Here is a 26,203-nt window from a genome sequence, read left to right as displayed (position 1 = left end):
TTTATGCTGGCATCTCCTCACCAATTGATGATGTGGGTTGTCTTGTTTTTTGTTTTTTTTTTTTTCTCAATCCATTTCTTAAATGCAGAAACCTTTGCAAGTTTTTGATATGCCATTTACTCTCCAAATCACATACTGAGTTCCATTTTCCTTTGATACAAAACCAGGACTGCTGCCTGCTTACTGTTAATCCAGTGGGATTATTGATCTGTAGAGTATGTAATGTAGAAGATGAAAGCTCTGGTTTCCTTTCTGAATGTCTTTCAAAAGTAAATTTGGGGATTTTTTTTTTTAGTCTTTTTTTCTAACAAAGAGAGGGATTTGGTCTTGTACATTGAAATTTAGAATAGTAAAATCTGAGCAATTTCCCAAAGTCATGAGTGCTTCAGAACATAGTAAACACAATTCAAAGCTTGAGTTTCTTCTATACTTTTTATTAGTGTTACTGTAACAAGGGATGTTTGGAGAGCTGAGAAGGTGGGAGGAGGAAAACATTAAACGATTGGGCTTGAATGAAGACTATACAGAATTTCGAGTCTGACTTTTCAGCAGTCTCTGAGTTTGGCCTGGTCTCTTAGCCTTTTTTTTGGGGGGGGGGGGGCTGTTTTTTTGTTTTTGTTTTGTTTTTTTGTGTGGTCCCTATTCAGAACAGTACTGCAGCACAGTAAATACTACTATCACAGGAACCTTGGAGTTAGAAGTAAGTAAGCTAAAGAGGAACCCTGAAAACACAGCTGGCTATGAAAGCCAGCCACATTACTGTTTACTCAGAGGATTTCTGAGGTCATTAAGGAAGAGGAACAAAACCACGTGATTTTTCAAGTGTATGAGGTAAATGATGGAGGTTGAGTCTCTTCAGCAAGAGAAGAGGGAATCAAGTGAAGACACCTTGCCAAGTAATAATATTGTGAAGGGACAGGTTAGTTGGAGGCAAGACGACTGCTTGCTACCATCTGTCAACAATTCAAAGGGACTTTTGAAAGAAGGAGAATACTAATAATTAATTCTCAAAAGACTACAAGGTCAACCTGTGGTAGAAATCATATTCTCAGCAATGATCAGCCTCCAAAAATACCTGGCTTCTCTCAGTGCTTTGTCTTAAGTACCCTGCTATGTATTTCTCCCATACAGTCGCATCACCAGAACAGACAGCAGCCATCAGTAAGACAGATCCCCATATCATGCCACTGTGGATAGCTTATGGTGGCAATGGAAGTCCTTTAGAAGGCTGAAGCCCAGGAAGGTGATCCCTGGTCAGCTCAACTTGTTGCAGCTCGGTTGACTTTAATTGGGCACTGATGCGCTTCGCTGCTGAGAGGTCTCATCTGTAGTACAGGAGGCCCTGCTGCGAGTTGGAGGTGTAGAGTCTTGGCACTATGTGATGTATTCCTTGCGAAAAGAGCGGATGTTCCCATGGGATCCTTGTGACGCCCAGGTTCTGCTGCACAAACGAGGCATTGATGCTTGCTGCAGCCATGACCAGTTGCGTTTCTCTGGCAAACCATGAGTCTTTGGGTGCTCTGGCCCTGATCCTGTAGTGACTTATGCTAGATTTACATGCTAATTTTTGCTAGTGTACTCAAACTGCCAAGGGAAGGTTTCTTTTTTTCATGAGGTATTTCTGCATTGTCAAAAGCCTTTGTATAGTTGTAGATAGGCTAGCAAAAAGCAAACCAGAACAAAAGTGGTGTATTCTGCTTCTAAGCTAGGGGAGTTTACTGATTTGCATTTTTTATACTAGTCAAGGCTTTGTGGGCTGTGAGTGGTTCCACTGAAGCCAGCAATATTACTTGTGAGCATACAAGTGAATATGAGCACCTTTGTGGGACACGAATTTAATTTTTCTGGTTACAAAGCCTTACCTAAATCTGCTCCACCCAACAAAGCTTCTCCAGCTCAGGAAGTGCCTGACTCGTGTTCTTCTGCTGTTTTAGCTACATCACTGTTATGCTGTTGCCTTATTATGGCATTTAAGCTGTCAATAATGTTCAAAACTTCTTGGAAGAGTTGAGACAGATTTGAATAAACAAGACTGAATGCACATGTAAAACCTTCTAGTGAAAAACTGCAGTAAGTCAGAAAGTTATAGGACACAAGCCACTAAATTTATGAAATGGTGTAGGCTGTGGCATTGTCCTTGTCTTTGAATTTACCCTTGCACTGATAAATGTAAGAGATTGTCCCTTGTAACTTCTGAAGTTGCTTTATATTTTTTCTAAAGGAGCCTTTTGAGCATGCACAGACTGTCATTTATTCAATTTTATTTTCTAATAAATAACGAGCAGTTAATAGTGGAAGGAACAGGTAAAATGTTGAATCATAAAGGTGGCCTGGAAGAATGCTGTGGATTAGATTTTAACTGTCTGTTGGAGCTGGAGACTGGAAGGAGAAAGCCTCGGAGAAGAGTAGGCAGTGTGGGCTGGCCTTCCAGAGAAGGGCTGGAAGAAGAGAGCGGAAAACTGAATACAGGGGAATGTATTGAGAGTCAAGGGTAGGTCATTCCTGGCCAGCTATGATGTGGCAGCTTCTCCCCAGGATGCTTGGCAAAACAGGCAGAGAAATGAGAAAGAATGGATCTGTTGCCTAAAATGCATAACTTACTGAACTAGCAATTGGCCACTATGCAGAGTCATTATAAGTAAGCCAAGAACCAGTCACTGTGTGAACCAGTGTCCCCAGCTCGGGGGCTGAGAGGCTCAGAGGGAGGAAGAAGGGAGATCTTGGAGGTAAGGGGCATCTTTGGGAGACGAGATCGGAAGTCACTGAATCCATGCAAGTGTCCTACTGTCTTCTTTGGGCTATGGTCTCACCTGAAAGCTCTTTATGTTTTTGCCTCAAATTTCCCTGTCATGGTGACAAATTGTGGAGGACTCAGTCCTGCTTGACTCATGCAGCAGCAGCAACTTTGGGGAGATCATGCCAGGTTTGCCCCATTGTTTCTTTGGCAAAGTTCACCTGTCTGCAGAAACAAGGATATTAATAACTGGTCGTGTGGGATTCTGCTTCCAAAGCTTTTTCCAGTGATGAATAGTGGAGCACTTGGATGGTCCCCAAATACTCTCAAATAAAAGCATTCTTTTTTCTTGTCTTGATGACAGGATCACCCTGTGGTGCTCACTAAATTTATTGAAGATGCCCGTGAGGTGGAAATGGATGCTGTAGCCAAGGCAGGAAGAGTAAGAATTTTGCTTTTCCTTAATATTTAACTTCTTTAAATCAGAGGCTTGCAAAAATGTGTGGTTTGAGTGTTTTACTATGCAACCATGGGTTTGTACTGAGTAGGGTAACAAGAAGAGATGAATTCATCTGAGGTCTAAAAAAAAATTGTGCTTGCAAAGCTCAAGACACCCTTACCCTACTGTATGCATCTAACTACTTACTTTTTAAATGTCACTTAACCACATGAATGAATCCTTTAGAAAATAATTTTTACTGGATTCACAAATCACTGGCTTTGCAAGTGACTTGCATCAGAATTATATCAGCACTCGTTATGATATTGCCACAGTTGTTTTATTATTACAATTTCATCTTGTATTTCATTACTAACCAAAAACAATTCTTACAAACAACCACAAATTTTTCATATAACAGAAATGCTCTGTTTTCAGTCTTCCTTTTTAACCAGCAGACAAAATCATTGCCTTTTTGGGTGTCAAGGTACTGCAACTTGATGCAATTCATTTAGCTTAAACTCCTTAGGCCTGAACTTCCCACACTTGCATTTCTCTACAATTAACCCCTCCTCGAGGGGTCAACAAATATGTACAAATGATGTTATTACACAGTTGTTCCTATTGGAAAATGATAAGCAGATCTTAGAGAGCTGGTTTAAAGGCTTTTAATTAGTTTTTACCTTCTGAGTCAAAAATGTGTATTAAAAAGAGGAAGGAAGTGAAAGGGCTTCAAGACTGCCCTAGGTTTTAACATGTTTGCAGTTTGCTTAGCCATAGTATGAAAGACACTAGCATCATCCCCTTGACCCTATGTCCCGTGGATGCTTCAGGCCTATTCTCTCCAAGAGCCTTTTCCTATTTCTCTCCTCTTTTGGATACTGCTCAGTTCGGGAGCCTGTGCCACGCTGTACTTAGAAGAGGGCATGGAGGTGGAGGGGCAGCTCATGAGACTGGGTGAGGTGACTAATTGCGCTCTCGGTACTGTGTGCAGGTTATCTCGCATGCCATTTCAGAGCACGTGGAGAATGCAGGCGTTCACTCTGGAGATGCCACCCTCATGTTGCCCACACAGACTATTAGCCAGGGAGCTTTGGAGAAGGTAGGTATTGTCCTAACACCAAACAGAGGAAGGAAAATAAGAGTTTGAATCTGCTTCCCCCTTGCTTGGGAGAACTTCCTTTGATTTCAGGAGAAATCAACTCAGTGATGGTTTTTAAAGGCCAGTGTGATTTGTGCAAATGTAGCATGTCAGGACGCCCCCAGTGAGCAGCTGTAATATGTGTGAAGTCACCTGAACTGTGGCAGATTAATTTAAGCATTAGAGGTATGCACTTTTTGGTTCCACTGGGGTGTTGCGTTTTTGTTTTGTTTCTCTTTCATTGTTTTAGGACAAGCTTCCATAGCGGCAGCAGAGCGTCTAATGCATGTGTGCGCCATGGTCCCCTCTCTCCTTCCTATAGAGAAAAATTATGCTTGAGCAGATGGATATGAAGTTTAAAGGAATGCACATATGATGTGATTTATTGACATGATGCTGTCTGTTTGGGGTGGGGGGGGTGTTAATTTTTTATGTATATTTTAATTTTTTAGTTCTCTATTTTTGTAGGTAAAAGCTGCCACAAGAAAGATTGCAAATGCCTTTGCTATCTCTGGTCCATTCAACATTCAGTTCTTGGTGCGAGGAAATGAGGTGCTGGTAAGAGCTCTTGTGACTTTGGGAGCAGACTCCGCTCTGGGCATTTTGGTGCATGGTTCCTGCAGTCCCTTGTCACAGAAACTCTGTGGCAATAGCAGTTGTGGGTTTCAAACCTGCTTTGTCTGCTGGTGTGTGGCTTGCTTGAGCCACCCCTGTGTCACACAACTCTCTGAATGTGTGGGAGGGAGCATCCTCTCCTGCCCATACAGTGCAGCCATTGAGGGTTAAGCAGGTCTGGTTGCCTTGTCTATCAGCAGTAGCTTTAGTTTCTCTGTGGGCTTTGGTCTTTCTCAAAACTGTCAGTTTTGAATATGATAGATAGCAGTGAGACCTATGCCTCATCTTATGAACTGAATGCCCTTGTTTTCAGCTCTCTGATATCGTCTCTGATCTTTGGTTAGTTTGATCATTACAGCAAGCCTTCCAAGTCACTAGAAAGAAAGCAAGATGATTTAAGTGCTTAAGCTATTAATATAAGCCTTTAAGATGGTTATCTAAACAGTCTGATCTTAGTAGCTATCAATAACAGAAGTACGGCAGATGTCTGGCCCTTTGTGATTAACAGCTGGCATGCTGTTGCTAATGGAGGAAGGTCAGAGGAATGAGAGCAGAGTACGACTGAGGAAGCAGTGAACGGAAAGCCTGACATGGAGTGGAGAGAAGCATTATTGGTGAAAGATCCTGTCTGGGCTAATAACTGAGAAAAATGTACTTATAGCTCTTCATCTTTCTTCTGGTTCACACGCCGTGTTTGTTACTCATAGTTATTCAGGGACTCCACAGAGGGAGATAAAGGAGTCCTTCGTTCCTTGCTTTCCCTCAGCTGTGTTTGCCTCTCTAGATTACTCCTCTTTTCCTTCCACCTTTTTTATTCTTGGCTGCCGCCTTCATTCTCACTTGCAGTGATTCCTCTCTTGCTAATGAACTCCACAGTAGGCTTCTCAGCAGGATGCAGAACTTCCTTTTTTTCTTTCTTGGGTCACTGAATATCGGTGAGGAAAGTCAGTAACAAATGATTGCCCGGTCATTCATGAACCAATACTATGGGAAAAAGAACAAGGAGAGCAGAGTATGTGCCTCTTATTCGGCAATCTGAAGAGTATTTCCACAAAGAAAAGGAAGGACTGCTTTCCAGAAACCTGAATCAATCTATTTCTTCACTGCATGATGCCTAATCCTGGTATTTCTCCTTTTTAATCTCATCAGGTGATAGAGTGCAATTTGCGGGCTTCCCGCTCTTTCCCTTTTGTATCCAAGACTCTGGGTGTGGACTTCATTGACGTGGCCACAAAAGTGATGACTGGAAAAGAGGTTAATGAGTCATCCCTTCCCACACTGGAGCATCCAATTATTCCCTTCATATATGTTGGGATTAAGGTACAGTTTCAGAAAGAAGAATGCAAAAAAAGAAAACAAGGCCAGCATCTAGCACTTTAGTAGGCATTAGTACTTTATTGCCCAGAGAGCAGTTTACTCACTGAGAGAATTGCTCTTTGGCTAAAGGCCAAGTTGACCTTTTCCAGTGTCCATTGTGATAATGAATATTTGAAATTTTAGAGAAAAATCAAAGGAAAATTTATCCATTCATTATTAACAAAATTAGTTACCCTTTATTTGTTATTTCTGACCACTCTTTCTAAACTGCCTGATAAATATGCACTTGCAGAATTGAATGCTGAAGTTCAGGCCTTTCAGTAGTACTGTCGGATGTATATTTGTGGAGATGTAAAAATCTGTGTTTTGAGTGTCCCCAAATTCTATTTCCAAGATTTGGGATATGGGCTTTTCAATGCACAGAATTCCTTTTATATGCACCACCAGTTAAAGTGTGGATGAAAGTCTTAGATCCTTTGATTTCAGTGGGGCCGAGATTTCACTTCACGTAATTACTAAGCTTTTACAGCACCTGAGATACCAAAAAGTACTCTAGACATTATTGAGTGCTAGGTTGGAAAAAAATTAATTGAAGTTCCTAATCATAAAAATCTAGAACAGCAGTGCAGAAAATATGATGGTTAATGAGAATTGTTTATACAGAAACTTTCAAGCTTTAATAGTTTCCATATCAAGTGAATACTGAGAAATGGAAAACAGAGCTAACATCCTTCTAATAAAATGTTCAGACCCATTAAAATGCAATTGAAATCAATGGGCCAAGCCAGCTTATGTTGTTTGCAAGCCAGTCAGTCTAGAAGCAGCTTTGCATTTTATTTTGATGCCACAGATTAACATTTTCTGAAATTTTCACCTGAAATTTTTATTTTTGTTAGTGTGATTTATTTTTATAAATTTCTATTATTGAAGTCTGAAGCTTCTGCACTGTTACTAGCTAAACTGTCAAGAGTGCCATCTCTCCTGGGAGTGCTGGCCTCAGTGCGGAAAACGCAGCAGTACTCCTGAAAACTTCGCTACAGAGCCTTTTGCACTGCTTGTGTTCTGTGTGGATTTGTCAAGATAAACTCCTGCTTAATGCCTTTGGAAATGCTAAACTTTGAAAAATGTACCAGTTAAACCTGGTTCTCGTTATTCATGCATCATATTTTCTGTACTTTCACACTTTTGTTGCTAGGAATATTTGCATGGAAATGGGATTTTGTTTCTCCAGCAGTTCTTAAATGCCCAGAAAAGAGAACATGAAACTGGTGCCGCCTTTCTCGACAAAGCTGCTCCCCTGTGAATTCAGAGTACCACCGTTTTAGCTTTAGCGACTAAAATACTGTCGTGTCCTGTTTGCCTGCAGAGTGACAGGACTACTGTGGGCTGACCAAGATTAAATCCTGGGTAACGCCTGACTAAGTGTTTAAATAAGTTAAGATTGCATTACCTGAGCACTGACACGTTTTCATATTCACGGCAAGCAGAACTCAGGGAGCTGGTTAGGAGGCTTTTGTCAATTGTTATCATTCGAGACAAGGTGTGTGTTAAAATGAATCCACCTTGACTGTCAGCTCTCAGCTTGAGACTGTAGAGTTGGCTGCTGTAGAAAATTACTCTTTACTGGTAAATAAAGCAAGACTGATCTAGAAGGCACCGATGCACATACTGTTTACTGACACCCTTTTCACAGCAAAATTCTGCTGTCACATTTTAGTTGGTCATTGTTGGGTGTTACGAAACAGCCTCCCTCTTGTCTGCGATATTACCCTCAGAGACTTTCAACAGAAATATGGCTTTGGATTTAAGTACAGATTCTTTTCTAAGCAGCAAGGATGCTGTCTTTTTATAGGTATCATTAGTAGTTTAAGATGATGGAGAGAGTAACTATATAGGAAATTATCCCTTAGCAGAACGTTCTTGAATTGTTCCATGTTTGTCACATGTGGTCATTGGCTTTTTACCAGGGAGTTTCTTTTTTGTTGAAGTCGAATTAGACAGAGAATTCGGAGGCTGATAAAGACTGCAATGTCCTAAATTGTCAGAATAATGATGATGATTAGGGGGTTTAGTATATTCAAACAAAAGGTCAAAAAATTTTGGGGAAAGAGAGGTAAAATCTAAAAATCATTTGCAAAGTTTAATCTTCTTTCTACTGAAAGTGTGTTCCTGTGGAATGCTTTCATTCCTGTGAGTGAAAAATTTCTGTTGGAGAAAGGCTTCAGATAGTATCTCGCCTTGTTTTATGAATTAGATGCTTCACAGCCTTTTTTAAAAGGTGTTTTAAAAATGATAGTGAACTACCACAGATTAGAAATCCGCCATCAGCATGTGAGCAGGCTTACAAGACTTAGAAGGAAGATTTATTGGTGAAGTGCATGTTTATTTGTTCCAGTCCTTCATCAGGATGCTGGGGAAACTCATCTGCCAAGTACTCCTTTGCTTATCAGACTTGACCAATGCTTATTCTAGATTAAGTCGGCTCTCACTCGCTGTCACTGGGTTTTCTACTGATCCATTAAATTTTCATTCACCTCCTTTTAATTTTCCTGTCTTTCACCAGGCTCCAATGTTCTCCTGGTCCCGGCTGAGAGATGCTGACCCTGTTCTTCGATGTGAAATGGCCTCTACTGGGGAGGTAGCTTAGCATTTTTTTTCTTCTTTTTTTTTAAACCAAGAGGTCTTTAAACATTAATTTTTAGATGTGAGCTTGTTACAAGCCTGAATCATAACAGAATCTGTAGGTTCTTCAGAAAAACATCTTTCCTATCTGTAAAAAGACATTGTGGAGAACCCAGTTTATTCAGCCACTGGATGTCCCTCTTTAGCTGCGTCTCAGGTTCCTGAGTTGGACCTGCTTGGTGTGACAGCGTAAAATGAGTTTCTTTAAGAGAGCTGTCGGGTTCTGGGACATTCTCAGTGTGTCAGTCCATTTTATGAATCACCTGCTTCTTGACAGACAAGTGTATGCAGCTTTCAAAACCCCCATTGAAGCGTATCAGAATAGCAATATCAAGACTTCAGGTCATGACCGTTGGTCTTGGAACATACTATTTAATAGCTACAAATATGTGTGGTGATATTTTTGTTGTTGCCTGGTATCAAGGTGTGTCCCAAGGTGCAAAAGGTGAGGAAGAGTGAATAAAATGTGATGGCTGCAGGATTGAGCAGGATGGGAGGGGAGCAGCTGGACTACTTTGCCCACTCTTTCTACAGGTCGGGCTCTGAAGTGCTTCTGAAACGTCTCTCTGCCGTGTGCTTGGGCACACTGTAACAGGCCCAAAGCTGTTCCTATTCCTGCGTAGGCTTGGCGCTCTGGTGTGATGAGAGCCCTGACCCTTTAACGGGTATAGTTTTCCATATACATCACTGAAGAGATCTTAACTCATCTAGAGTAAAGAAGCCTCCAGGTTTGTTTACAAATTATTGCTGATTTGTCAATAGCTTCTGTAGACATATTGACATGATCTTTAAGCTTGCTAGCTCTGTAACTTCTAGAAGAGAGTTGCAGTAGCAAGGGGCTACTGGGCTGAAAAGCTCACTTAAGAAGTGATTAAATACTGAGGCCATTAGAGTAAGCTTAGCTCTGCTCTGTCTTAGCTAGACAGGTGGCAGAGCCTGGGCTGTTCCATTTGACATGAGCTTGGGTATGTCTACATGAGCTGTTCTCATAAGGAAAGACTTACCATTTTAGTGTGAACAAGCAGTAGACCCAGATACATAGCTGGAATAGCCTTAGATTTTCTACTCCCTCCAGAACTGTTTTATTCTGCTCTTTATAATGTGTGTGAAACTAGTATAGCAGAAGATTTCCTCTTAATACAGTTAATGAGCAGGAAAAAGCCAAGTATTCTCCTTATTTTCGGAATAAAATTGACTTCACAGAAAACAAACCAAAAAAAACACCAAACAAAAATAGGATGAAAATGTAACTAAGGGCAAGAATTATTTTTCTGAGCTTTATATGGAGTTAGAGATTATCTTGGTCATAAGGGAGGGATTATTAACTTTTATGAGTTGGAAAGATCTATATTCACAAATGCCGTAAAATGTGACAGTTATGAAGGTCTTTCTTATGAGTGAAGTAAGGATAATAACTCTCTTCTAGTAAAATGCTCAATTATTCCTCAAAGACGTTTTTAACACACGCGACTTGATTTGGGCTTGAATTTGTCACGTCTATTTGGCAAAGATGTATTTTGCTGGCAGTAGCAGTTCCCACATCAGTAGAAATCGCAGTGCTCGGGGTCTCTTGTGTATCGTGGTTATTTTGACCACGCTGTAGTGATAAACCTCTGCAGGCGGGCTGGAAACCCTGCTGGGTGGGGCTGTCCGTTTTCCTAAAAAAAGCCTAGGACATACATAACCCCTCAGAGCCAGATACACTGGAGAACAGACCTAACATTCAGAGCGGTGCTTTTAGGGAAAAGCTGAGAAACAAGTTGTCACGAATTTTTTTTCTCTTCCCTTTTGGGATTTTTTTGTTTGGTTGGGTGTTCTTTTTTTACTTCAGAAGTTTTGGCAAATCATCATTTATTCATCTTGCATGAAATACTGGTTTCTGTTCACCATGGTAACAATGTGACCACGAATGTGAAGGCTCACGCTGTGTTGGGAAGGACCATGAGAGGAAAAGAGAGAAGTTCTCAGTCAGCCCCTCTATCCCATCTGTATATATGTGTAGATTTGTTATTTCAAAGAGAAAAATCTGTCACAATATCTGCTTCTAACTGTTTTTCAACAAACATGGAGTTGGCTAGAAAAAGTGATTTTTTTTTTTTTCCACTTTAAACTGTTACCAAAAATTTTTGCATTCCTCTTTTTGTTATCAAAATTCCAAATTTGGATGAGGAACACAGTTATGTCTTGGAGAAGATCATTACCATATGACCTTCTGTAAGCAACTGAGCTCCACAGAAACTTCTGGATGATGGAGTACTGCTACATGATTTTTATTAATTTATTTATCAAGTTTTTTTTCTTATAAAATAAATTCTTTTGAATTGGTGTGATTGTTTTGTGATTTCCTTTGGTATATATTAACGCTTCACTTGCATTTTCTAAGTCTGTGGAGTTTTAATGGAAGACCATCTTTAAAAGCTATGGTATCTTTCCACAGGAAGTGCCTGGAAGGACATGACAGCACAAGTGCAGTCTTGGCACAGTTTGCTCCATACACACACAGAAACGTGCCTGCCTGCATGACTCTCATTGGTACTTAAGCATTATATAATGTTAAACATTTTGCAGCGCACTCACAAACACTGTGGAGCAGAAGCTGTGTACACCATCCACATAACTCATAGCAAAATCAATTGCTGTTACTCCTTGGTGTGCTGTTTAAAACTAACGTGTTGCTTATTCCTTTATTATTGCTTCATTAAAATCATGAGATTTGTCTGCAATGATTTTCTAGGCTTTTTTTTTCCCCTTGCCTGCAGACTCCGGGGAAAAAAGAGTCTGATTCTGTGTGAAGAAGTCAAAAGAGCATATTCAAATGTTTTATTCCTCTTTCTTTTTAAAGCATATATGTATTTTTTTTTTCTGATGCCTTTTTCTATGTGCCTTTTTGCAGGTTGCCTGCTTTGGGGAGGATGTGAACTCTGCCTTCCAGAAGGCTATGCTTGCCACAGGGTTTACGTTTCCTAAAAAGGGAATTCTGATCGGAATCCAGGTGAGTCTGAAAAATCAAAGCTGTGAAAGACTGACACAGAGGGACTTTAACTGTTGCTTTATTTTCAGTCACATATCTTTATGGCTTAAATGAGAGATGTCCGCTTAAATGCGTTTCCCTACAGTCCATCCTGAAATGTGACAGGACAGCGGGAAACAAACACAAAAGAGGGATCTTTTGTGGATTCCCTGGGGCTAGCCCCCTTCTTTCCTCCACTCCTCCTAGTTTGCAGTGGGAGCTGCAGAGGTTTGCTGAAGGCCAGTCCCTTGGATCCCTGCAAGCAGAGGTCTGGGGTTGGGGAATTGGAAAGGAGCCACCTTCCTGCAGTGGGTAAAAGTTCGTAGACGATCTGCTCAAAGAGACCTCCCAGCTGGAACCAGCATACATCTGTGTAGTCACATTTTGCTTTCCCTGTCTTGCCGGAGCTCTCTTGCGCTCCCCAGAGCGCTCTCCTCCTAGGGACTGCATCTCTGATGCATATTCTGCTGCTCCAGTGAGTCTGTATGAGACTAGAGCCTGAATTTGGGGGTTTCATCTCTTGCTGTCGGCATCCCTCAAAGCTGCTTTACATGGCTGGAAGTTTAAACAGTGTCATAGTGGGAACGTCCTTCGGTACAGTGGCTTCTGCAAAGAGCCTTTCCTGAGGGAGTTCCTGGTGGATTTGCCTTGGGAACAGCACAGCTCCACTTACAGTTCTGGATCAGTAAAGAGAATATGCATTTCAGGATGAAAAAGTAGCCTGGCAGAAAAGCAAAAGGGTTGATTCTCTATCATGGAGTAATAACCAACTGTGAGAGATGCTGAAGTTGGATACACTTTTAAACTTTGCACTGTGTGTGTGTGTTTCCCAAAAAATCGGTTGTTTCCTCTGTAAGTAGAACATTCTTGGGCCCCATAAAGACAACTGATTGCCCTCTGCCATCTTCCTGTTGTGTTTGTAATAAGCTTATGCCCTGCATGATTGCAGAAAGCCAGTAAACAAAAAAGTAGAACGTATGAATTCTCCAAGCAGAACATGGGTGTATAAAGTATGTTGGGCTGTCTGTGCCAGCCGAGGGTGTGAAGGAAGAGGGTGAGAACTGGCCAGCAAGGAACATGTCTTCTGCTAGCACAGATGACCACTTCTTCCTTAAAAAAAATTGTGTATATACAGGAATTGAAACCATTGCTAGAAGTTACCTCAAATTAGCAGGAAAGTCTTGGATATCTACCTAGATAAAGTTAGAGTTCAGTATGAAACTCTGGTCAGTTGGTACCTTTGCATCTAATCACTACAATATTAAGATTTTAAAACAGCAGTTAAAAAGGGGAAAAGAAAAGCCAAGAAAAGAAAAAAGAGCCCAGTGTCTAAAATTCAAGCCTGTTTGCCTGGTGGTAGTTAAAAGGGAACAGGCAGCAAAGAGTAATTTTAGCTAAATAAAGCATTTGTGTAACTTCTGTGTCAGTATCTGTTAAACTGAGCCAAATGTTCTTTGTACAAAGGTCTTCAGGAAAAAGAAAAAAAAAAACGAAAAAGAAAGCTAAAACAACCCCAGAAGCCCCATCCCCCAAGCCTTTTATAAGTAACAAGCTTCTGTCCTTTTTAATGAGTGGTTTATAGTTCATTTTCTTGCAAAAGGAACCGGAAAACAACAGATCAGTCACTTAAAGGTCTCTCTTTATCTCAGAAAATTTCGTATATAATTAAACTCCAAAACAAGAAGTGTAAAGCTAATGCTGAGGACCAAATACTGCTCTCTCACCTCTCTGGAGTTTGTCCCATACCCACCTTTCAGTGGTCTTTTTTGAAGTCTGCCGGGTCTGCAGGCAGAGAGGAGAAATGAAGCCTCGTAAGAGGGGAAGGTTGCAATCCTGATCTAGACCCGATGCATAAACTACGCGTACCGTCTTCCCCGAGTACAGGCTGGAGAAAAGAGGAGCCCTTCTCTGCAGAAACCAGAGGCATGAGGACAGTGGCAGCAGGTGGACTGTAAACACCAGCAGCGTTGTTCCATTTTAATTGCATACGTGAGGACGTCTACCTCAAGCTGGCAAGGTGGCAACGTATCCTCATAGGAGAGGTACTGGCTCAGAGACAACTGAAGCCACCCCCTGTGGTTGCTGGAGACGTCGCAGAACACAGGAACGCGGATCCCTCTGCTCCCCAGGCTTTCAGCTGCAGCATCATTTCTGTTAGCTGCTCTCACGCACCCAAGGCTGATTCCTGGCAGCCCACTCAGTAAACTGTGAGGAAGGTGCTATGTTTCATCTGCAGTGGATGACAAACTCAAAACATACTCCCTTTTGGAGATTTCTTTGCTTAGTGATTAGCTGCTTTCTCTGATTTTAGACTGGACTTTTAGGTCTTATGTAAATAGAAATAAGCAAATAGTGGTGAAGCCTGCTTCCTTCAGATGTGTCTAAGGAGACCCTGACTCAATATGTTTAAGTTATTCGGTACAGCACACCTTTGTGTCATTGGTATTAGTTATGTAGAGATGAGCGGAGGTTGCCTTCTTGAGCGGTAGTCACATAGATGTGACTTTAGCAACTAGAGCAGAGAAGGAGATCTTAGTTTCCTTGCAAACTGGAGCATTTTGTGAATCAGGAGTCAAATGGCTGTAATGTGAATTTTTGATCCACAGCCAAAACAGGTCTCAGTATGCCCAGGGAATGAAACCCAGCCTTGCTGAGAGGCTTCCAGTTTGGTATACTAATAGTTTGCAATTCCTGTGGTAAATCCTACTAAGGCCACTTAAAAATGTGGCTAACTAATCATCTTGAAGGTCCAAGAGGCAAGCAGTCCTTTACATCTGCGTGATGTGAGGCAGGTTGGGTTACCAGCCTGGTCCACAAACCCACCGGCTTGTCCTGGAGTTGTTAGCACTGTCTGACCAGGTGTGACTCGAGGTTCCCCGGGGTTTCAAAGGTCCAATGTGCTCCCGGGGCAAATGGAGCACGGCTGTCTCGTTAGACAAGTGGATCTCTGCCAGTTTATGCAAGCTGATCATCTGACCTCCTTTCTTTTCACAATTTGGAGAAATCTATGATGCTGAAACCCTGAGTCTGCCATTAAATAATTTATATTTTATGCAAGAGGAGTTGAAAAGCTCATTTTATTTTATTCCCTGATTGGGCTATTCAGTCGTATCTCTGGGATGGAGTGCATCTGTTTTACATCTGTGCTGGTGACCACGAGATGCGGAAAACATTAATGGAGTATTTTATTTTTAAATCCCGCCATTCCAAGTCTGTTGCTTCAAGGTAATCTTCTGCCATATCTATTGCCTTAGTTCATTAGGTTCAAAAAGTCTTGCATGCTCTACAGTGGACTTGGATACAGCGTTCAAGACTAGATGAACTAGTTTCATTCTGAGCTTGATCTTAGTAAAAACTGGTATAGCTATACTGAAATAACTGAGGATTGAGCCCTTTACAAATAGCAAGGCATGCTAGCAAATGTGGGAGAGAGGTTATAAGAAATAGAACTTTTCCTATAAAGGAAAAAGAATACTCTTCTCCTGCAATAAATATCTTGCACTAAATAAATCTGCTTGTACTTTTCACCTTTAGTAACTAATGGTTTCTTACACAGGTTCTTTCAGTCAGCTTGTAAATCTGCGGCTGCTCCGATGCAAGCTGACAGCTGTAATTTCTTTTCATGGAGAGGCTGTTTTATGTGTCACAAGTGTTCAGTACATGTTTGATAGAAGTTTATAATACTGTTGTGAAAGCCAGCCCTCCTGACCAGAAGGCAGAACGGTTCTCTCTGACTGGGAAGCTGCCAACCCTGTCACATTGTATATTTATATTTTCCAGTTAGTGTACAGAATGGAACGGCTTTAAAATGAGGTTCTTTCCAGGTCTGCAGTGCTCAAAAAACCTGTTGACTCCTTTTCTTCATAGGAAATAGTTCACCTTTCAGAATACTGCTGTCTTGCCCAGGCAGGTTAAGGCTATCAGTAGTGCCAGCAGGGAGAAGGGAGCTTGCAGTAATCCTATCTGCAAAAGCCCAGACCATGCTAGGGTTAAAAGTGAGATTCAGGCTGGCTTTGAAATGAGAAGGGCATACGTTGCTTTTGATCTTTGCATTGCTATACCTTCAACATCCAGAAGAAAATATATGCCAGCATCAAATTTCTGCTCACATTTTGCTCTGAAATGGCTGGCTCAGGAGCAGACTGCCTACAAGAGGTCGTCTCATCTTTATTTCTTCTGAACAACTGTTGGATCTGGGTGTGCCTTACGAGAGAGCTTCTCAGATGTGCCTTAAGTGCCTGAGTATTCAGGTCCTCGTGGGGATGGGGCATCCCAGTCTCTCAAGTGGTTTTGTATTTTACGTTTCCACACGCCCATGGGAGTGAGAAATGAACTCCTGCCTAAACATGATCCTGCCAGTTTACAACTTCAGTCAACAACTTCATCGTGCCAGTTTGCAAACAGAGCATCCAAAGGCAGCCCAAAGCCTGTTCATATTTGCCATTTGCCAGAATGGAAGGCCAAATGTTTGGGCAGTGACAGAAAAAACACTTAATTAAGAATGCTACTTAATTAAGTAGGCGTCTCTGGTTGGTGAATTTGAGAAGATGATTGCCCTGATATTTAATATACAGGGCTGTTTTGTAATTGCAGCAAAACTTAATATGGGAACACATACCCTGGTGCTGTAACAAAGCATGTCTCAGCTAGGAGTGACTTTGGGTTTCAGTCTCCAGACAGTTTTCTTGGCATGCTGCTGTACACACGCATGCACACACGCATGTGCACAGGCAGACCAGGCACAGAAAAGTGCATTTGCCTCTTTGCACAATCTGTAGAGCTGGGTTGCCCAATGAAACACTCTGCTTCTAAATCCTAACTTTGATGCTTTATCTTATGAATTTCTTTTTCAGGATTCCTTCCGCTCAAGATTCCTCAGTGTGGCAGAACTACTTCACAAGGAAGGTTTGAAGGTAGGTGGTTTGGGTACTTAAAGCCAGAGAGCTTTCTAAATCTGAAATGTCATCAGCCAGCTATGGGAAAGAAGAACTTCAGAGCTGATTTAGGGGCAGAGAAAACAGAGGAAATTTTTAAAGTACAGCAGGGATTTTTAGCTGAGTGATCCATAAAGCCAGTGGGTATCATGCAACCAAAAGTCTTCATAATTATTTACTTGAACAAATGGAATTAAGTCACGAACAGCCCTGGCTCTGCTATCAGCCTGCAGCCAGGATATCACATGATAAATCCCTCCAAGTTGTCCAAGAAACAAAACTGCCAGTCAGGCTGTTGTGTATGGGAGGAGGGGAAGGAGGGGAAACCCTTTATATAGGGAAGGTCTTTACAGTATTTCATCTCAATGATACTTGCAAGCTGTGGCTGAATGAATTTTGTGCTGGTTTGCATTTCTCTTGTAACTCTTTTCTGCATCATTTTGTATCCGTATCCCTGCTGAAAGTAAATGCTGTGATCATAGAAAATTGAGGAGTGCTTTTTAGTATTAAGTATTTAAGTGCTGTTTGTGGGTAGCTCAGTGGCATTAGTGTAACTGTTGGATTTACAGTTCCACCTTTCAAGACTTAGGTGCTAGGCAAATAAAAAAAAAAAAAATAGGCTCAGTCACTTAGACTGAATTGTAAGACCTGTTGAAAGTCAGAGGGATTTAGGTTTTCCTAACTGCCTCTGGATGTGTTACTACCACTCATTGACTATCATCTGTCAGCAGATCACAGATAACAGAAAATGGGGAAAGTCATGCTGTTCTGTCTCTCTTTTTATATGGAGAGACACCCATGCAATGAAAAATGCCCTCCAAAATCAGTTCTGACAACCAGACTGAACGCTGGGTCTGACCCACATGGGTTAAATGAAAAGTTTTTGTATTATAAAGCACACAGTAACCTGTTTTCCCTTGACAGCTTTATGCCACAGAAGCAACTTCTGACTGGCTCAATGCTAACAGTATCCCAGCAACTTCTGTGGCGTGGCCATCGCAGGAAGGCCAGAGTCCCAGGCTCCCTTCGGTCAGGAGGTAAGGGCAACACTCGGCTCATCAAAGCTGTGTTAGAGAGGTAAGGTGCAAATTCCTGGTCCTGTTGAGATCAGGGATAGCGACTGTAATGGGACTTCAGGGATCCATCCCAAAGTTTCATTTTACTCGGTTCTGCTTGCGGTTGCCACAGCAGGGAGACTTTGGCTTAATTAATGAACATCTCATTGAACAGTCCTGATTAATATGGCATGGATGTATTTCTCCATGTTAAATTTTTTTTTAAGCAAGAGCACACGGGATCTGAATATTTAGCCTTTAATGATACTGAGTCATGTGTTTAATGGAGTTGTGCTGAGTTGTATGAAGGTTGAATTTTGCTTTGTATTGCTAAATGGGACAGAAACAAAGCCCGCATTGCAGCTTGGTACCTTAACCCTTCAATCTTTCTTTCTTAAGATGCAAGACTTAAAATAAATAAATAAATAAATAAAGGCTAAGCTCAAACGAAAATCTTCAGTGTTGTTTAGTTGCGTGCCTGTGCTGTTCATTGTAGAATTTTGTTAAGCAAGATGCACGGTGATACTGTCTTGTGCATTGTCTCTTTCAGGCTGGTAAGGGATAGGAAAATAGATCTGGTGATTAACCTGCCTGACAGCAGCACCAAGTTTGTCCATGATAATTATGTGATCCGGCGGCTGGCTATCGACAGTGGGATTGCTCTGCTCACTAATTTCCAGGTACTTTCCAGGTCATTCTTTCTCCTCTTAGTCACAGGAGCCCTCAGAGCTTTCCAAGCACTTGTGACCTTAGGTTTCAGTGGATGGGGGCCCTTATTATCTTTGAGAAAAAATAATGTGGCTGAAAATCATGGCAACACAATTGTTCGAATATATTTTCTTTGTGCTACTATGCAAAGTAACATTGCTCAAAGCAAAACAAAAAAAGGGAAATTTGGAGTCCTGTACTGAAGCCCGAGGTTGCTTCTGTTTCATTTTTGGTTCAGAGCAAACTCCCTGCAGAGGATTCCCTGTAACATGTTTGAATTGTGAGTGGGAACAGTCTTTTAGTAGGAAGTCTTGCCAGTACAGGTCCTTAAAGTTTAGAGCAGGTTGGAGCTGTACTTTCTTGGATGATTCTTAGGGCAATCCAATTCCAGAACACCATCCAGGTGGAAATGCTGCCTGTGGGTTTAGTCCTGTTGTAGTCCCCAGCTGCCAAACATTCTGTGTTTTGTTGTTCCTGACAACCCCCTTTCGCTTATTGATAGGGGAAGGAACATTTAGTAATGCAAAGTGGGACTCCTGCTGCCAGCAATACCTCAACTTCCTTTACAAGTGGCTTCAACTGTCACAAAAGGGCCTCATCTGGCTCTCATTAAACACAGCAGCCAAATTCCTGTTGATTTTAGTGAGTGCTGACTTGGAACCCAATGACTTGAACTGATGTCTAGCTGTGCAAAATCTTCTGCTGTGATTTGAGTGAATGGAGAGCAGAGAGAGTGCCAAGCTCTAAGTTCACAGACGGGATAATGCCAAGCATGATTACTACGAATGGGAAATCGAAAAACCATCCTCTGCCTACAAGCAAAACGCACACTGACAACCAGAAAGGTGGTCCCCATCCAAAATTTATTGCCACACCTGCTTGATATGTTTAACTGAGCCCCTCTGATTGCGGAGTTCAAATCTCTTGAGTGTGAGAGGGGAAAACAGCCCTGTTTTCTTTTAAAGGCTTGGACTGTAGGGAGAAGCAACATCTCTCATCGTACAGAGCTATCTTGCCCAAGACAGCCAGCACCTCCATGTACCTCTCTCTGGGCAGCAGGCTCTGGGCCTGAGGCCAACCTCCATGCACAGTCGCTTTGACATTGGTATTGACTTGGATGGATTTGAGGGCTGAACCTGCGCAGGGTAGCTGCAGGGGGAGATTGTCAAAGAGTGGATCCTGCTCTATTACTCAGCCTTCTGCAGAAGGTCTTGCAATGCTCAGTCTTCCTCTGCTTCATATTCACAGGTGACAAAGCTTTTTGCTGAAGCTATCAAGTACTCTGGGAAATTGGACTCCAAGAGTCTCTTCCACTACAGACAGTTTGACAGTGGAGACCAAGCATAGAAGAGCTATCCCCAGCCTGCAATCTTATCGCTTCTGACACTACGAAAGAGAGGGGATCTCGGACCATCCACCTAACCATCTTTCCATGTATTTTATAGCATCTTCAGTGTTTGTCTTTCCATCTTACAGAGACTAATACCCAGCCAATACTTTTGATTGAGATGTTTATTGGAAAGCCATCCTCTCCTCAGCCTCTACGCCCTCTTTTCCCCATTTCCACTTAGGAGCAAATATTAGTTTGCTAATAGATCTGGATGTCACCATAGCAAAGGAGATGGAAGGAGATGCAAATGATCCTACGTGGGGGTAGTTCCTTCTTTTTATAATCAAGCCTGCTCCTCCTTTGAAGGTCTTTCCTTGGGTCCATACCTGCAGCCATTCTCATGCTGCACTGCTAGAGCCTGGCCCCAAGCTTCCATAGCACAACAGATAGTTTTCTCTTTCCATTGCTGATTATTGAGGATTTTTTGACTTTTTTCCTTATATAACAATTAGCCTTCCTCCTCCTTGATCCACCATGAACATCTGCTGTGGTGCAGAACTGCTGAGGGTCATGACTGACAGGAGCTCTTTAAAGATGAAAGAATATGAATCCCCCACTATTCCATGACAGCAAGTGACAGGCACGATGCAGCTACTTTTTGTTTGTTTTTTAACCCTGGCCAAGCATCATCTTTTGCAGCCTGCAGATTTGTTGGGAGAGGAAGGCTGTATGTGTATGTGTGCTGGAATTGCTTCCAAGTTCGGCTTAGTCCTTCAGGCTCTCTCCTTTTTTTTTTTTTTTTTTTTTTTTTTTTTTTTTTAATTCTGGTTCATCGTTCTGAATGCAGGTGGCAGTCCCTGTATTATAGGGACTCTGTCTTGTGTCTGACTTCCAAGGTGGGGAGCTCCCAGAAGACTTCTGTATATTGCTGTCCAGCATTATGTGCCATGCTTGTGGGCATTAAAATTGAATCCTTTCAGAATGAGGTGAAAGTGTTGCAGTGCTTTACTGATTAGTGACCCTTTCACTTTTGCTCCAGGCTTCTCTGCTGCTGTTTCAGCTCTAGCAACACCTGCAAATCCTGTCCACGGAGCAAACTCCCGCTGTGCCACATGTTGCACATTTCTGCCGGGCAGACAGCAAGGGGTAGAGTTCAGCAGCTCCACAGCCAACAGCACTACATTTTGTATGCGTATGCAGCAGACAGATGGTGCCTGCCTCTAAACATTTACCAGCTAAGGAGCATGTGTGTCTCTCTTTTCCCATATTGCAATATGTACACAGCACACCCCGGAGTCAGGAAGGTTCAAGGTTGGACAACTTCTCTGATAGTTGCTGAGGGGCAGGCCCCAGGATAAGCTAAAGCAGAGCGTGTTCCCCCAGCCATGCTCCCTCTACTGGTGATGCCAGTCCGAGGACACTGCTGGCTGGTAGCTCCCTCCATCTTAGTATGCCGCAAAGCCTTAATACCAGGAAACTGCCTGCTAGCGCAAGATATATATGGTGGTGGAGCCAGGCTGAGCAGGCCCAGCACAGCTTGTGCTGAAGCTGCCAGCACTAGCAGTAGTGCACTTTGGGCTGTGTTCAGAAGATGAGCCGACCTAGACCCCTTCTTGCCTGTGCTCTCAAGTTCCCTCGGACCCCGGGAAGCTTCATTCACATGTAAGTAGAGAGGAAGCAAGGACTGACGGATAGTCTGAGTTTTTTATAACTAATGCTAAAAAGTTTCAGAAAGGATATTAAATCTCATGAGAGATGTTAACAAAAGAAGGTGCAAAGGAGTAGAGACAGGCTTTGATGTCTTTAGGTACCAAGAGTATCACAGCCCCTTGTTCCTAAATTCTGTGTGGCCTGGATTTGGCCCTTCTGAACTCAGGGCTCTGACCCTGCTGCTGAGCTCCTCCAGCCACAGCCCTGCTTGCGTAGCTCGGGCAGAAGAGGCCGTGGCCGACAGCCCGGCACTGCTCATGCATCCTGGGGGCGCAATCTGAGGGGGGAGAGAGGTGTTTGTGCCGCGACAGCGCCGCTGCCTGAAGTGGTTTGGGCGGGTGCCGCTGCCTAAATTTTGCTGGTGGACCAGGTCGTGTGAATGCTCCCAAACCTCAGTCAGACTGCGCTGGGCTGGCTCGCAGGCAGACGTGCTGCGCTCCGCTGCCGATTATGGATTCTGCGGGTGCCCTCCCGGCACGCAGCTCCCTGGGTAGGGCCGGGCGCGGGCTGCGCCGCTGGGCGAGGGCCTGGCGAGGGCGCGCGGGTTTCTCATGCCTGTGCTCTGCTGGCAGAGGTTTGACAGAGGTGAATGCGTGTTTAAAAGGCAGCGCTCCTGTATCCCTCAGAGATCAGGCAATGGTGGGAAATGAGCAGCAGCAGGACAGGGCGAACGTCTGATCTGCCACCAGGGATGCGTGAAAGGCAAGCGAGGAGCTGTGTGCTAGAGCAGAGGGCTAAAAATGCCTGCAGGGTGGGAGCTTTACAGAAGGGGTTGCCAGCTCTGGAAGATGGGGGAAATAGAGAAACCTTTGTCGTTTTTAATTCAATTTTCTTAAACAGTGGTCCTGCCAAGGAGCTAACACTGTGAGGGTATGTGTATCTGTGTATACATCTATCTATATATTTTTATCGTTATTTATTGCAGCAGCTGCAGGTACTTGAGCCACAGCTTCTTCTCTGTCCACAGACTCTCGTATAATTAGAGTGGAAATTAGTAGCGAAACACACCATGGCTGAATATATGCTGAGTACTCCATAATTACGCCACAGTGTTAACATTTTGCTGCTGATGCTGAACACGGTTCTCTTCCCACCCCCTCCTCCAAAGCAGGTGTCACTAATGTGCTTCCAAACTTAATCAGACACATCTATATATACACCACCCCCTTCGCCCTCAAAGTCACTGCTGGCTTCTCCTCCATCTCCTTGTGGTGTCTCCTCCCCTTCCCCTGGAGAAGAAAAAGTTCTTGTTGCTCTTGACTGATGTAAGATGAAACTAGAGCTCCTGTCGTGGTCAGAAAGGAGCCAGGAAGTCCCCCCTGAGCAAACTTTGTGCAAACATTGAATTATTGCTTGGCTGCATTTGTTTCTCCGTATCCCTTTCTTCTTTGCATAATGAAGGTGCAGACACTATAGGAATAGATTTTCAAGCATCTACAGCTGTTGGGATCAATGCAGATACAAAGGATACTAATTGTTTTTTTTTTTATACCACGTTCATCTCTGCCTTCAACAGATTTTGCCTTATACATGTATTTTTCATATTAATCTTGGGGAGGGTGACAATCACTGATGAAAGGGGATGTTGTTTAGGGCAAGAAATGCCGTTTGCTAATCTGTGAGCTGTCAGATCATTTTGTTCTTTTTCACTGTCTAAAAAAACAATGGAGTTAATAAAGAGCCACATGAAGGAAAAAGAGACAGTACAAAGCACAATTTTTGAGATAGCACAAGATCAGCAAAAGCCATGAGGGCATACGAGTGGACTTAATTTCTAGTAACAGAGACCTTTATTTTTCTCAGAAGTAGTCCGGCTGCTGAGCTGCTGGCTGGAGCTGTAGCTTTTCAAGGGTGCCAAGCGCTAGAAGTTGCAGAGGCTCAGCTTCCCCGGAGGTGCTGCTGAACACTGAGGTCAGGCTCTTTATCCAATTTGTCACCTCCCTGAATTTACTTTTCTCCAGTTAACATCATTTAAATCACTTGGAGACTGCTCAGGTGGCCCCAGCAAAGGTTATTAGCAAAGCAGTGAAAATTTGGCATGCTGAAAGAAATAAAAGAATGTAAGAGAGTGGAGACAACTTTTTGCTACCATTTCCTACTTTAACAGAGGTTTTAAAACACAGTGGGATGTGAACATACATCTCATATAAGCAAAGCAAGCAGTGAAAAGTTTTGAGAAACCTCTTTGCTCTGGGACCATTTGAAACAGCTGAAATTGGGTTTCTGAAAGTCCTAGGAGGTGGCCAGCTAGGAAAGACTATGATTTGAGAAAGCTCCTGGCAGTGAGCAGAGGGGTGCATCTTGCTTGGCTTACAGCTGCCAGGCTGTAAGACAGCCTTTTTCCTTCCCCCGCACACCTACTGTATTTTGCACCATCAAGGTTTAAAAGCCTTATTTGTGCTTTGGTTCTCTATGCTTGCATCAGAGGCATCTAGTAGTCTGGCCAGTTATCACTTTATTATAAAGATATTAAAGTAGGCAAGAGGTTGGATGTTAGCACTGTGTTAAAACCCACAGCTGCAGTGCGCGCGGTAGCAGTGGCGTGGCGCGGTGCATGCCCGCTGCCCGCATCCCCCGTCGGATGTGCACAGCCGCCAGCGGGAGGGTGGGCTTCTGCAGCTACCAAGGCGAGGCAGCCCTGGCTCCTTTTGGGGAGAGTGTCTATAAAGCTGAATCGTAAGCAGAGCAGCCCTTGACCTTGGGAAGCTTGCAGCAGGCGGCGTTAGTGCTGTGGTCGCCTCTGCAAGGGCAGGAGGCGCTCCTATGCCGTATGAAGCGTATGAATGCTGCTGCCATAGCCATCTGCAGGACACTGAAATCTGCTGTGCTGCAGCAGCGAGCTGCCAAATATTACCCAAAGCCTCTGTTTCTGTTCCTTGTGCATCTCAATGTATAATGCAATATAATGCAATTTATAGGGAATAATTTAATTACACTGTAACATTTGTTTCACTCTTTACCACTGAAGAGGATTTAAACCTTTTAATGTCTCTTAATTAAAAGGGAAACGTGATATTTTGTCATTAACTAGCTGGGCTAAACTCTCAGTCATGCTCATAATTAAAGTATATTGAGTTCTGCAGAGTGATGATACCAGTTGAGATAAATTCTTTTAATTCTGGGAAGTTTGTAACGATGAAACTGAGAGACAAAAGCATTTGCTGCAAGTTATGTTCAAGCTTCATGGTAATATACTTTGGGGAAAAGATGAGTATTTGCTTGGGAGCGATTTAGTGCTTTGGGATTACCATGATGTTGGGTGAATGCACTGGTTCATCTAAGCCGATATCTAAGAGTAGCAAGTACCAGCAGTTTCACAGGGAGCCACAAGTATTGCCCGGAGTTGATAGTTCTGGCACAGTTCATTCCCCCGGGGAGGGTTTCCTCATAATTTCTTGTTATTAAAGGTCATTTTTTTGCCTGAAGCATGAAGTTTTTTTAACTCTAGGGATATGGCTTCTATCAGTCTTTGCAGAGTTGCTTACACCAGTACAAAGCCAGCATGATAATGTTGCCATGCTGATTTTACAATGCTTTTGGCCTCTAGTGTAAATGATTGCACATGATTTTATTGTAGAGAATCAGGTCCCTTTTCAAGAAAAACACTTCCTCTTCCAGCTCTAGCCAATCTTGTTCTTTTTTCGACTTCCTGAGCATTACTAAATGCTGCTAAGCTCTTGTCCTTCAAGATCTCTTGTAGTAATGAGACCTCATTATAGCTTAAAATGGCCCTCTGCTATTCACCCTCTTTGAGAGAGAGAGAGAGAAATGTTACAATCATCCCCTTATGACAGTGGCAACATCCTCTTTTGGAAAAGAAGTGGGTTGTGTTTTAACTAAGCATCGTGTGGCACAGGATGAAATGTTTGCTGCCTTTCACAGTGTATGGGAAACAGCGTGGTGGAGAGGGGAAATAAGAAGAAACTTTCAAAATCTGAACTTTGGTGAAGATCAAACCTGAACCTTTAGTCAAATTTTGAATGCATTGATGTGGCCAGCTGAAGGCAAATAGTGTGTTCTTACTGCCAGCAGGTCTGAGTTCTTAGTGTATCCTAAAGTAAGTGTAGAAATATTTTGTAGTGCTCTGAAAGCAGTTATAAAGACAGCAGTGTTTATCTGTTTTGCAGCTTAGCCTTTAGCTGTTGATCCTGAAATGAAAATCCCACCATTCCCACGTCATCTGTTTCTCCTTCTGAGATGCCACGTGGATACCCCAAAACACAGTGCCCCGGTAACGGTATCTCATGGGGAGTCTCTCTTGTGAACAACAAAATACATGTTGCTGTTAGCAAGGCAGCTGGCTGCTAGAGCTTGGCACAGGTAAGCAGACAAATCCTTTAATGGTACTGAAGGGCAGGTATCTGTCCGTGTTATAATGGACATTAGTAATGTATAGTATAGCAATGCTGTTAACCATCTGAACCCAGTGCAAGGCGGACAGAGTCAGTATAGACCCCTAAGGGCCCTATGGCTCATAAATAAAGAGTAACGGGGGGAAAAGGATCAACGTTTAAGCCCCTGAGCACAT

The 26,203-nt window shown here is 42.8% G+C and overlaps 1 protein-coding gene across 1 annotated transcript in view; it reads left to right on the top strand.

Moving 5' to 3' along the window:
* CPS1 (carbamoyl-phosphate synthase 1) overlaps positions 1-20,916 on the top strand; it is a 99,510-nt gene extending 78,594 nt beyond the window's left edge. The window contains exons 29-38 of the mRNA XM_013952187.2: positions 3,099-3,176; positions 4,168-4,275; positions 4,783-4,872; positions 6,079-6,249; positions 8,810-8,884; positions 11,822-11,920; positions 16,792-16,851; positions 17,797-17,909; positions 18,478-18,607; positions 19,884-20,916. Coding sequence (XP_013807641.2) covers positions 3,099-3,176; positions 4,168-4,275; positions 4,783-4,872; positions 6,079-6,249; positions 8,810-8,884; positions 11,822-11,920; positions 16,792-16,851; positions 17,797-17,909; positions 18,478-18,607; positions 19,884-19,982 — 1,023 coding nt within the window. The 3' untranslated portion in view covers positions 19,983-20,916. The remainder of the gene's footprint in view (positions 1-3,098; positions 3,177-4,167; positions 4,276-4,782; positions 4,873-6,078; positions 6,250-8,809; positions 8,885-11,821; positions 11,921-16,791; positions 16,852-17,796; positions 17,910-18,477; positions 18,608-19,883) is intronic.
* Positions 20,917-26,203: the final 5,287 nt, after the last annotated feature.

This window comes from Apteryx mantelli, chromosome 6 (genome assembly GCF_036417845.1).
Source record: "Apteryx mantelli isolate bAptMan1 chromosome 6, bAptMan1.hap1, whole genome shotgun sequence".
Lineage (NCBI taxonomy): Eukaryota > Metazoa > Chordata > Aves > Apterygiformes > Apterygidae > Apteryx > Apteryx mantelli.
This window is presented reverse-complemented; position numbering and strand designations above follow the sequence as displayed.